Raw genomic sequence first — 14,079 nt, forward strand, 5'->3', positions numbered from 1 at the left:
GAGAAAACCAAGAGCAACTTTTGCCGCCCAGCAAGCCACGCAGGCGGTACATGTAGGTGGCCCTAGGCGTGGGTCTCGCAATCGCCGGATTCCTGATAAAATTGTCTCGCTAACTGATCACATGACAGCCGTGACGTTTTCTGCAGTTGTAGCAGGAAATTCAGACATCTGGATACAATAGATTGCTTTACTATTTTGTTAACCCCTCGATAAACTTTCACAAAGGCATGTTAGCTGACGACGAAGACTTCGAGAACTTCTAGAATTCGAAACAGGCCGTCATTCGATTGACGTCTTTCAGCCTGTACGCTAGTCAAGCACAAACGGACGCACAGACAATTGTGCGCCAGAGTACTCTGTCATTTGCCTTCTGTCTACTAGCGCGCGTTTATTCCCCTCCTACGTATTTGTGCTTTTCTTTATTCCGAAAGGCTCGGATGTAAACCTCTAGAATGTCAGACATCAAAAGTTATTGCCCGCGAAAAATAAAAAAAAACAATAAAAATGTGATGTTGAGTTCATACAATAAGATGGGTTCTCATGCTCTTTAAACAGTTATATATAGGCAGTCAGGGGCATCAGAGACACATTGCCATCAAGGAGCGTTCCACCGTCACCATGCTGATGGCCACCTCCTGTTTGTGTGCTCTTGTCTTCCTATGTGGTGAGAATGATTTAACAACTTTGACTTATTCAGTTTTAAGAGCCTACCTTAGTGAATTGCTACTGGTACACTAAAAAGTTATCGTAATAAAACTACAGAATAAGGGGAGCAGAAGGGCTGTATTTTTGGATAGCCACGATCATAAAATGAAAGATACAACTGAGCAAGAGAAGGCACGGAAGAAATGCATGTTAAGGCTTATTCGAAACATGAAAATGATTGCAAAACGAAAATGAAAGTTGATGTAAAGATATCTTTCCGTAGATTGAAATACCACTTCTTGTGCAGAGCACGTGGTGTTTTACCATTTAGGCATGTGGAGAAGCCATCCTGCCATGGCGTATTTGGTAAAGCACCGCACAAACAATGTACAAGATCAGGGTTTGTCTCCCAGCTGTATCAAGTTGTGTTCTCGTCCACTTTCTTTTTCTTTAGGAACAATAGTAATTCTTCATTGCAATAGGATTGACAAAAGTTTCCTCCATATTTTTTTTTGTCTTCCTTCCTTAGAAGCCTTGGCATTGCGAATACTTGAAAAAGATGGTTGCTTTGGCTGGCTAGCGAAACATTGCTCTAATATCAAAAAAGACACTGATTTAAGCGCTCCATTCACAGGAAGGAAGGAAGAACGGGGTAGGAGAGAGCATCCTTGTTTCTTTGTTCCTATTAGTTTCTCAGTAAAAAAGCCTTTGTTCTTCTTTGAACCATACTAACACTTTCCCTACGACTTCTGTTACTGTATCGAAAATGTAGTCTGTAGTTGAGCAACGAAAATGTTCGTTTCTACATTTTAATAAAAAGAGTTGGCTGAGAGATACTTCTTTGAGGTTGAAGGAACAATGGGTACCCAAGACGGAATGTTCGCGTAAAGCAAAGGAATTTCTATAAAGATAGTAAAGATAAGACGCTGAAATACGGATGGCGCGACGCGTCCACGCCTTCTGAACTGCCTGAGAGTGGGGCAGGACAAGGGCAGATAGGATGAGTAAGACAAGACAGAAAAAGCGAATGAGCAACGCTTGTGTTTCATTTGTTCCTGCCTTTGCACATCCTCATGTGCTCTTTCACAAATCAAAGCAGCTAGGTGCCAGTGAGTGCATTAAAGACTGTGACCGACAGGTTTGGATCCCTAGTCAGCAACAAATTATAAATATGTTGATACTAAGCCGGTGATAAATACCATTGTTCACAAGTTCTGATATACAGAAATATTTTACCAAAGTATTTCTTATTCATATAGAGAGAGCAAAGGTGTTTGCAGTCTCCCACAATAAATGTAAATATTGTTAAGCCCGTTTTTCTCTAACTTTTGGAGCTGGTTTTAAAAAGAGCGGGTGCGGGGTCAGTTAAACAGAGTTACCAGGCACATAACGGCAGCGAGAAGCTGCACGCATTACTTGGGTTCAAGAAGCCTGTCAACGGAGCAAGGAAGCAAGCACTCGTAGAAATTACAGAGGGAGAGGGTCGCACGACCAATGATGATCATGTCGAAAGCAAGAAGCCTTAGCCTCAGGTAAAATACACACAGTCTGGTGGGTTGACTTACGGCTCCCATTAAGCGGCCGTAATTGCTTAGTGGATATCGTGTTGCGCTGCTAAGCACGTGGTCGCGGGACCACATGTCGGCAACGACAGCCACATTTTGATGTGGGCGATGTGGACATAGTTGCACGTTTAACAGCCCCAGATAGTTCAAATTTCTGGATACTCCCACTATGGTGTGCCGCATTGTTTTGTCGCATAAAACACCATAATTTGATTTTAAGGCTCCCACCCGTGCGGAAATGGTGAGCTCCCTCGGTCCACTGAATGAGGCTTGACAAAAAGAACGTTTTGATTGTCGCCGAAGATGACGATGTACTTCTTGGTAGAGAATATATTTACCACATTATTTAACTCAAGCTAGCCATTAGATATGTCTTCAATATGTGCTCAATATAAAGTTGCTCCATCTGGTGTCCTTGGGCGACACACACCTGGCCCCGGCTAGGCTCTCTTATCTACTGGCTTCGGTGTGGCAATGCCATGAGGTGAGGCCTGCGCACTCCACTCTCGCCTTTTCAGAGATCGACCTTCTCTTCGCACAAGGAGTTACAGGCCGGTCAACCAAGAACACAGCTTTTACGGAAGGTGCTTTGTAAAAGACACTCTAGGCTCGCTCTGGTTGGGCACACAAAATTCGTCCGCGGCCCGACGCTCTTTCCCATAGAGGTCTCCAGGTCCTTTGCTACCCAACCCCTCTGTAGGTGCGCACTGACTGAGCGAGCATGCAGTGTGCCTTGTACCCTTTCACACACCCCGTGAACAAGGAAGAAACGCCAGGCAGAGTTCCAAAGTCGGGTTATCAGCTTCCGACAATAACCCCACGAAAGCGCGGACAATTAATGAGAGACCTTGTGGTGCGTCAGCGAACGCCTGTCGTGGTGCAAAGACTGAGACAGAGACCACATTTCTCCAAACTCAACAAAATATATTTTTCAAGTAAGGCGGTTAGGCACACACATGTTCACTTCAGCTAGGCGCATCACAATGCAATTCATATGGGTGATAACAAAACCCTGGAAAATAATTAACCAGATGCACTAAGAGTTCTACACGTACCGCACAGAATGAACACAAATACCCAGTGTCCACTCGTATTCACCCGTGCTGGTCTTGAGGAAGACATCCTCGACGTAACTAGCAAATCTCGAACTAGCAAGTCTTCTGGAAATGCAGACGCCTGAGGAACTCGTCGCCTAGTTTGTCGGGGAATCTGCTTCTTCTACAGACGGTCGACCTGCGTGACACGTTTCTTCACCGGTGCGGTCTGAATCCTCCGACTTTGTGACGGAGTCGTGCTCCCATAGCATGAAGAAATCCTAGGAATATAAATATTTCTCGCCTTTTAGGCCGCGGCCACTCAAACGCCTTCGAAGAGGTAGGTGACTCATCTGTTGGAGCACGCTCGGGCTGCTGCCCTCCTCTCGCTTTAATCGCTTTGCTCACTCTCTCTTTCGAGACCATAAACTTCGCGTGTATTGTACTGTAGAGGTGCAGCGGTGGCGTAGAGGTAGAGCATCCGCCTGGCATGCAAGAGGACTGTGGTTCGAATCCCGGTGCCACGCAATTTTCCACCGAATAAAAAAAATCCTCGTGTTGATAAAATTGCAAAAAACAGGCATGGAGTTCGGCCTGATCCGGCTGACCAGAAACGGCAATGCACACCCTTGCCAGAGCACGATTGGCCACCCTAGTGCAGTACTAGGCCAAAAACTTCTAGTACATGAATACAAAAATCAAAGCCCGGCCCTCAGTCTCCAGCAGCTGCGAAGCAACTGGACACGGCGGTGGTAAGACCTGTGACGCAGCAGAGGGTGCTAAGAATTTCTGGGTCGGGACCGGTCACCATTGGAATGTGAACCTTGCAACGTTTAACGCTAGAACGTTATCTAGTGAGGCGACTCTAGCAGTGCTATTGGATGAATTAGCTGGCAATATATGGGATTTATTAGGGCTCAGTGAGCTTAGGAGGACAAAACAAGCTTATATAGTGCTAAAAAGCGGGCACGTCCTGTGCTACCCGGACTTAACGGAGAGACGAGAACTAGGAGTCAGATTCCTGATTAATAAGGATATAGGTGGTAACATACAGGAATTCTATAGCATTAACGAGAGGGTGGCAGGTCTTGTTGAGAAACTTAATAAGAGGTGTAAATTGAAGGTCGTACAGGCCTACGCCACTACATCCAGTCATGATGACCAGAAAGTCGAAAGCTTCTATGAAGACGCGGAATCCGCGATGGGTAAAGTCAAAACAAAATGCGCTATACTGGCGGGCGACTTCAATGCCAGGGTAGGCAAGAAGCAGTCTGGATACAGGTCATTGGGGGAATATGGCATAGGTTCTAGGAATAGCAGGGCAGAGTTATTAGTAGAGTGCCGAAGGGAATAATATGCGGATAATCGATATCTCCTTCCGAAATCGGGATAGCTGAAAGTAGACGTGGAGGAGCCGAAATAGCGAGACAAGAAATTAAATAGACGTCATACTCTACGCCAACCCTGGCATCATACATGATGTGGACGTCCTCTGCAAGGTGCCCTGCAGTGACCATAAAATCGTAAGAGCTTGGATTAGCTGAGACTTGAGGAGGGAATGGAAGAATCTGGTACATAATAAGCCAATCAATGAGTTAGCGGTAAGAGGTAAAATAGAGGAATTCCGGATCTAGCTACAGAAGAGATATTCGGCTTTAACTCAGGAAGAGGGCTTTAGTGTTGAAGCAATGAACGGAAATCTTATGGGCATCATTAAGGAGTGTTCAATAGAAGTCGAGAGCAATTTTAATCAACAGTTATATAAGCAACAAGCGACTGCTCACATAAAAGAGTATAAAATGGATAGAATTGAACAAGTTCTCAGTTGCTGAGGACGCCTAAAAGCATTGAAGAAGAAACTAGGAATAGGCAGGAATGAGATGTATACCTTAAGGGACAAAGCCGGTAATATCATTACTAATATGGATGAGATAGTTCAAGTCACTGAGGTGCTCTATTAGCATTTATATAGTACCAGTGGCACCCATGACGGCAATGGAAGAGAGAATAGTCTAGAGGAATTTTATATCGTACAAGTAACGCCGCAAGCAGTAAAGAAACCCTTGGGAGCTAAGCAAAGGAAGAAGGCAGCTGGGGAGGATCAGGTAACAGCAGATTTGTTCAAGAAGGCTAGCCAGATTGTTCTTCAAGAACGGGTCACCCTGTACACGCAATAGATCATGACCTCGAGCGTACCGGTATCTTAGAAGAACGCCAACATAATTCTAATCCATATGTAAGGGGATGCCAGAGACTTGAAAAATTATAGCCCGACCAGCTTACTGTCCGTTGCCTACAAATATTTACTTAGTTAATCGCAAATAGAATCAAGAACACCTTATACTTCTGTCAACCAAAGGACCAGGCAAGATTTGACAAAGGCTACTCAACAATAGACCATATTCACACTATCAATCAGGTGATATAGAAATGTGCGGAATATGACCAACTCTTGTATATAGCTTTTATTTATTACGACAATGTGTTTGATCCAGTCGAAACCTAAGCAGTCATGGAGGTATTACGGAACCAGTATGTAGACGAGCCCTATGCGAAAATACTGAGAGATATCTATAGCCGCTCCACAGCCACCGTAGTCCTCCATAAAGAAACAACAAAATCCCAATAACGAAAGACGACAGGCAGAGAGATACGATCTCTCCAATGCTATTCACAGCGTGCTTACAGGAGGTATTTTTAGACCTGGATTTGGAAGAATTGGGGATAAGATTTAATGGAGAATACCTTAGTAACTTGCGATTCGCTGATGATATTGCCTTGCTTATTAACTCAGGGGACCAATTGCAATGCATGCTCACTGACCTGCACAGGCAAAGCAGAAGGGTGGGTCAAAAAAATTAATCTACAGAAAACTAAAGCAATGTTTAACAGTCTCGGAAGAGAATATCAGTTTACGATAGGTAGCGAGGCACTGGAAGTGGTAAGGGAATACATCTATTTGGCGGAGGTAGTGACCGCGAATCCGGATCATAAGACTGAATTAATCAGAAGAATAAGAATCGGCTGGGGTGCGTTTGGCAAGCATTCTCAGATCATGAAGAGCAGGTTGCCATTATCCCTCAAGAGAAAAGCGTATAACAGCTGTGTCTTACCAGTACTCACCTACGGGGCAGAAACCTGGAGGCTTACGAAAAGGGTTCTATTTAAATTGAGGACGACGCAACGAACTATGGAAAGAAGAATGATGGGTGTAACGTTAAGGGATAAAAAAGAGCAGATTGGGGGAGCGAACAAACGCGAGTTAATGACATCTTAGTAGAAATCAAGAAAAAGAAATGGGCACGGGCAGGACATGTAATGAGGAGGGAAGATAACCGATGGTCATTAAAGGCTACGCACTGGATTCCAAAGGAAGGGAAGCATATCATGTGGCAGTAGAAGGTTAGGTGGCCGGATGAGATTCAGAAGTTTGCAGGGACATCATCGCCACAATTAACACACGACCGAGGTAGTTGGAGAAGTATCAGAGAGGACTTTGCCCTGCAGTGGGCGTAACCAGGCTAATGAAGATGATTATGATGATGATGATATTGTAGAAGAAGCTTCTAGGTCCTGTTGATCGGGTTGGTTGTCTGGGGCGTAGCGCTCTCTCGCTGTGTCGAAGCGCTCGCAGGACCAACGTGCCCCTTTGCTGGCTTGGGTGATATGCACGGCACGCGATTTGATTATGCGCACTTTTGTGACACACCCCAATTCAACCGCCAAAATCGCCGAAAGAAAACCCTGCAGAAAAGTTTCTTTGGTGCATCAATTTATTCCAAATTACAACCATCATCCATGTTCCGTTGTTCCAAAGGAACAATGCGAAGCATGTGTGCTGCAGCGGCGGAATTCCAGGTCGCATCTCCAGGTGCTGACGCCGTCGTCAGCTGCGAATTCCATGGTTTTCCGGCTGTGAACCGTTCACCTATGTTCATTAACCGGGGTTATTACCTCGTACCTTTCGAAGTTATTAACGAGAACACCTCATGTGCCCTGAGTCGCTTGTCTCATTTCGTAGTCGCACACCGGCGCCGCCATAGTAACGTTTCTCGCAATAACCGCGTAGCGTCCTCTCCCGTTCACAATCGTAGCTGGCTAACTACCTGGTGCGACCGACGACAATGTTGCTGCAAGACGATCATCTTGAGGAGAACCGCTGTGTGCTGTTTTGCCGAAGAACAAAGTACGTCTTTAAATAAATGGTGTTAGTAGTGCCACTCGCACCAGAGCCTGCCCTGCATCTTGTGTGACGAGGTCCGCATTTGATAATTGCCTTAAAACATGTTTTCAATGAACGGTATCGCTGCATTTCATAAAGTCGACCGCATGTAGTGCCCGACAGGAGTCTGTTCAGTTTCGGTCACCACTAGAAACCTATGGTTTTGTACTGAGGATGCCGTATAGCTACGTGTCACTCATCACATTATATGACGTATATTCAGTCTAACTTAGGTGCGAGTCTGCATTGGCCTACTTAAATGACTTCTCTTCGCAGCGAAATGCACACAACGAAGCCGTAAGAATTTTGCGACACGCAGGAGCAAATAGCTTTTGCGACCAAGTTTGTGTTTTTGCCTCCGCGAAGGTGGAGTTTGTGGGGTTTTCATGATCACGCGTTCGTACGAGTCTCTTCCATAACCTAGTTTCACCTAATTATATGAATACGCTGAAGAAGGCTGTTTTAGTACTTCGAAGTGTCAACATTCAAGCAATGGCTGGTCGTGCTCGTTTGTGTGAGCATGACTAGCGTGCGCAGAGCTGACACGTCGGAGAACGGACCAAAATTAGGGCTAAATGCAAAAACACGCGTGCATGAAGTTTAACTGCACATCAACAATCTCTGAGAGGTATCAGCAATACGGAGTGCACTATAACAGTGTGCCTTATAAGAAAATTTACCTTTTGGCGCGTTAAAAGCCAGAATATAACTTAACTGCGCTTTGTGTTGGTATTTGTGAATATATGAAAACAATTCATGGCTGATGTCGCTGAATAGCTCCTACACCTAAACGAATCTGATAATCGCGATTCGACTTACCACCTCAAGCCAACCGCCTCACCGAGCGCCAAGACCACATCCGCTTCCATCTCTTATCAACACATGTCTATTCTGATCGTAATAATTTGCATCACATACTATATTTCAGGTCATATGCTTACAACAATGCCAAACAATACGTCACCTGGTATTCACTGTTTTATAAGCTCTATCGTCGCACTCTGCAAAGTGTTCTATCATTCCGCTATTTTCACATCATAAGGCGACAGATTGCCAAGACAATGTGTTGCTCAGCAGACGCTGGGCGACTTGCTTGTATTAGGTCGGTATCATTACAAGCTCGAACGAAGGCTGGCTGCTACGACCGACATGTTCCCATCAGCTTGCTTGCTGGTAATTTCGTTTGAAAAAATAAGACAATTATCGTGAAGCGATAATGTCGCGCATAGAATCTCCGCAAAGCATTAGCCAACTACAAGAACTAACGCTGTAGATATTCAAATACTAATTAAATTACCAAGCCTGCCGTCATGTGTGTGCAGGAAAACACGAGCATACATTAATTCATGATCGCCAAGAGTCACTGTCACAAGCTGGCGTGATGAAAAACCTAAGCTTGGGGAAGTGAACGCTTCGTGTTTCTTGGCGCTTGAACACACTTTTCAAACTTCACATTACGTGACCTCTAACACAAGGCCCGTGGGAAGACACGAAGTTACCAGCCATCGGTTCGGCGAAACGTTGCACCAGCCATCGATTACTTCGACTTAGGGGGCAGGGGTAGCGTAAGGGCTCCGCCACGTCCCTCTCCGCCACTAAAATGCTAGAAGAGACGCGCCCCACCTAATTTTGTGCTGTCCTCGACTGCGCTTCCATTCCCTTCACACCCGTTTTGTAACTCTAACGATTGTCCGGTTATCCTCCCAACCATTTGCATTGCTTGCCAAGATAATTTCTTTCTTTTATGTCAAATTTAATATCGGCTATCGCCGTGTGTTATGCGATCCACATCGCTCCTAAGGAATAGCAGTCTGCAAACGTTACACCACCGTTCAAGTAGTTCTTTTGCTTGTTCTGGAGCGTTTTTGTTAACCATTATGTGTCTGCCCAATATATTAGCACCGGTGGAGTTCAATGACTGTGCTCTTTGCCTTTCAACGATAGTCGTTGACTTGCAGTCAGGATTTGATAATGCCTGCCATATGCACTCCAAAACGTTTTATTTATTTATTTTTACATTTTTCTTCTCATGTGAGTAATAGACCTCCATAGGTATACACCTGTACAGACTCCTGGCTGACTGCCCCACTTAACACGCGCCTAATAAAATTACCACCTGCGCTCCCTCCCCTTTTTCTTGATCACGTCAGCTCGAACAACGGGCACACGAAAGCGTGGGCAGACATCAGTCTTAGAGTCAACGTTGTCACTACTGTTTTCGGCTGATTCTCGCACAATATTCGCCACAAAGACCACATAAGGTGAATGGAATGCGATATGACGTTATCGCGTCTGATCTTTACACGAACTATCCCCGAGATGCCGGCGCTGATGGCTTAATTTTTCTTGGAGTGTCCATATCGTTTCCATCGCAATTAAAGCGCGGTTGAAAAAGCCACAAATTTGTCGGTGAAAGGAAAACAAAAACTGTGCAAGCAATGTACATACAGGCTTTAAAACTTGTATCCGCCATTTGAACGAACGTGGCTGTAAAGCTATATTGTGCCTTAAGCGGCGCAGCCATGCACATGGCCAATTTTGACGAGCACTGGGCGCCCGAGCTACTAAAATTTAATGACTTCAATATACTAACCGCGATTAAGGAGAGAATTGCAGCTGGCGCCTAACTTGCAAGCAAATGTGCACCTGGGATGGCCCGCATAAAACGAACTAACGGTAGCATGCACTGTATAATATATTTCGAGTCTCTTAGTCTCTAATGTTGCTGCAAGAGTCGTTCATGGCGCAAAAGGCACTGTTCGTGTGAGTTTCCTTAACTATGTTCTAATTTTCGTGCATAGTTTGTGTACATTTACGCCAAGCTTATGTTTTGGTGAAGCTCAGCGATTGTATATATCGTAGACATTCAGGTGAAATTCCAGTACATACAATTCATGCACAAAACTACACCACTCACAAGCATATTCATATAGACAGCACAAGCAAGGAGGGACATTCTTGTTTTATTCGCTAGTTCATCTGCCCTTTTTTGTGGAGTGTTTTTTCTGCTAGCATAGCACTTCCGAATAAATTGGGATCACTTACATACCGTGATCGACTAACGTTGCTGTTTTTCAGCCACTCAAGTGCTGCTTGCTGATACCATTCAGGTGACGAGTAAGTGGATCTTTTTCACTTGCACGCAAAATCGGTGACTGGGTGGCATAACTAGCGTAATTAATAGTTTCAGAATATTACGCCTTTATCGATAAGGTAATGGTGACATAAATAATTAGATTTTAGTTCAGGTATGGCACAACCATTTCTAAAGAGTCTTGATCAGACTAAGACAAAAGACTGCATAATGAAGCCAGATATTCTATTGAATGAGTCCTAGATGTAATTTCTTCTTATTAATTAATTTACCTAAATTATTTATAACCGCTCCCGCTAAAGAAACTGGAATAGACGGTAGCGCGAGATATATGTTTAAAATTATTGTAAGCCATTTTACAAACTCTGGAACTGTTCATACATATGTGGTATATGATTTTAAAAAGTTTCCCGGAATCGTTAGAAAGTAGTTCTCTGTTTATAATGTAACAAATTTGATTCAAACTGTTGAGCAAAGTTCCAGTGAGAGCACATTGCATTCCGCACATTTATGTTTACAGAAATGTGCGTCGATTTAGAATTAAAACGTGCTTACAAGCTACAGTCTCGCAGGTTTTTCAGAGCTCTTGCATCCTAAGAAAATAGAAAACATATAGTGTAGTAGATCATCATGAGAAGAAGAGAAGTGTTATCCCCCAATGTGAGGCTTTTTAACGAAAAGTTTGCAATTCATTGAATGACATGCCAAAAGAATTGTATCGCTCTTACAGGCAATAACGTCGTGTTCGAAGAAAGCAATTCACTGAAGGCTAACCTGGAAGGTTTCGTGGCATGGTAATTAAAATAATGTTTTGAAGCAGGGATAAATCTGTTTTCCCAATTCCTTTACACATTATTTACCCGGCAGGGTAATATTGAGTGACTAAAATTCTATGGAAAGCACTGTTAAGACGTTCTCCTAAAGTATTCTTGCGAGGTACTCAATATTAGAACTCTGTTATGATGTACGTTGGTGCAGTGTGGTGTGCACACTAAGAAGACGACGATCACTATGGAAAATGTAGGCGCGTGTACATCAACAATAATTTCTCGAGAACGAAGTTGGCACGAAGCTGCAGCATGAGGCTAGATGAGAATCCAAACGAATCAACAGCCTCCACGCGGAGTAGAAGGAAACGTTACAGTGACGTTTCACTACGTGATTGCGAGTTAGTTTCAAGCGCGCAGAGACAGCGAACATGCACAGCGAGTAGTACGGCGTCGAAGCATGAAAGGAAAGGGTGCAAACGTGGTCGGGCAGCTTGACTGACCTCGACGGTGTGACGCCTGGTTTACCACAGGGAAAGCGCAAGTGCTACACATGCAAAGAAGTGACGCCGTGAACATGCACAGCGAGCACCGCGGCGCCAAAGCCCAAACGGAAATGGCATCAGCGGTTGGAAGTGACAGTACCGCGCCGAGGATATTACAGTGAGCTTGTAGCGGAGAGCTGAATTCGTGCATGTAAACCTGTGCAGAGCCTAATTCAACGAAACTGCGAAGGAGGAGCTGCTCAAGCGCTACAGTCTCTCGATCTCTTAATATGCTGCTTGAGAACAGGCCAAAGTAGTCTTCAGAGTGTTCGAATGAGAAACATAGATACTACGTAGGCCCAAAAAACTCTGTTTTGAGTGGATGAGTGCTATATATATATATATATATATATATATATATATATATATATATATATATATATATATATATATATATTGCTACGAGGTTTGTTGACGGTTACCGGGTCGAGCGCAGAGAGCAGCCGAGCAGTTTTCAGTTTTAGATGTTTATGCAGACATACATTGCCTAGTTTTAAAGGACTAAAGGCAGATGAACTCTGCCTGACAAAGGTCCCTCCACCTGTACATTTTGCCCAGAAGCAGTGAGAATAAAACAAAGAAAAACAATGGCTGTGTACAATAAAGCACCACGAAAAAAATATATGATGAACAGAAGTAACAACGCGATTTGGCATCTTAAATTGAGTAACAGAATGACACAATAATAGAACAGCAATAACCCACACAAGAACGAACGTGTACATCAATGGACACATATTAAAGAGAACAAAATTTGTGCAAGCGTTATACAAAATGTAACATAACCATTCCTAGCAATGTATAACTTAGTTGCTCGTGTTGGAGATCATAGGAAACATTAGTAGGGTAGCACTGAGCAATATAACTACACAATCCATTTCCAATTTCCTTGCGAATATACAAGGCGAGCTTCAGGTTATAAAGTTCGATAACAGTAAGTCATTTAAGCTTGTTAAAAATTGCGCAATATGTTCAGTTGGTTGCAGATTTTCTATGCAGCGAACAGCTGCATTTGTACACTTTTGAACCTTTCACTGTTCGTTCCTGAAGTCGTATCCCAGATTAAGAGACAGTAATGGAGATGAGAATGAACTAGTGATTTATATAGCAGGAGCTTTAGCCATTTTGTTACGAGAGACCTAACTTTATATAAAACAGAAATTGATATAGACATACTGGCATCTACTTTGTTGATTTGTGGTGTCCACTGAGGTTTTCATGAAAAAGTACACATAAGAATTTAAACAACGGGGCACGCTCGATGTCAATGTTTTTAAATCGAACAGAAATGGTGTAATGTTCGCGCCTATTTATGCCTTTGAACGAAATTTATTTAGTTTTACTAACGTTTAATTCTAGCTGGTTGCACTCAAGCCAGGATGAAAGCGAGATGAACTACTCGATCGCCTCCATTTCTAAATCTCTTAAACGGCTACCAGAGAAAAACAAGCTGGTATCATCCGCATACAATACTATAGAGGAAGTTTGTGGCAACGGAACGATATCATTTATGTAGCTAATAAAAATAGTGGAGCGAGTATAGAACCTTGTGGTACACCGAATTTCAAAGGCTGTAGCTGAGATTTATATCCGTGAAGAAACGTATACTGCAGCCTGTCTGTTAAATAACTGCGTAATAATTGTAGAGCTATCCCTCGAATGCCTTAATGTAGTAATTTTTCAAACAGTATATCGTGCTTAACCGAGTCAAATGCTTTCTGAAGCCTAAAAAATTCCTAGGGTAAACTTGGCCAAAACGCGTTGGCGGGCTTGTAGGTTAGAATCCATGGTAGTGGATGTTAGCACTGTGTCTGTGTATGTTTCTTCCTACGTCCTTGTTCAGTCGCGCTTATACACTCTACCTAGGGTGAACACCTTGCTGTCAATATCCTTTGCTAATTTTTCTTTGATACTAAATAAAGCTGTCTCTGTAGATTTTTTTCGCGAAAGCCGTATTGTTCCTTGATAAGCAATTCATGTTCATCAAGAAACTTCGTTAGTGTTGTTTTTATTATGTGCTCCAAAACATTTGAGAATAAGGGTAAACCAGAAATCGGTCGACAATTATTAAGGTTATTGAAAAGACCTCCTTTTTGCAAGACCGCAAGCCTAGCTGTTTTTACATTAACTGGAAAAATTCCTGTTTATGATGCTCTGTTGCAAATATGCTGCAAAGGTGCTGATCAAAGGTTAGCAACGAAAATAAT

At 43.4% G+C, this 14,079-nt stretch overlaps 1 protein-coding gene across 1 annotated transcript in view; it reads left to right on the forward strand.

Annotated features, from left to right (window-relative positions):
* Positions 1–587: 587 nt before the first annotated feature.
* The window catches only part of LOC142578041 (evasin P1181-like), a 66,175-nt gene continuing 52,683 nt past the window's right edge, over positions 588–14,079 (forward strand). Inside the window, exons 1-2 of the mRNA XM_075687460.1 lie at positions 588–664; positions 10,545–10,583. Of these exons, the coding sequence (XP_075543575.1) occupies positions 619–664; positions 10,545–10,583 (85 nt within the window). The 5' untranslated portion in view covers positions 588–618. The remainder of the gene's footprint in view (positions 665–10,544; positions 10,584–14,079) is intronic.

Source organism: Dermacentor variabilis, chromosome 4 (assembly GCF_050947875.1).
Source record: "Dermacentor variabilis isolate Ectoservices chromosome 4, ASM5094787v1, whole genome shotgun sequence".
NCBI classification, from domain to species: Eukaryota; Metazoa; Arthropoda; class Arachnida; order Ixodida; family Ixodidae; genus Dermacentor; species Dermacentor variabilis.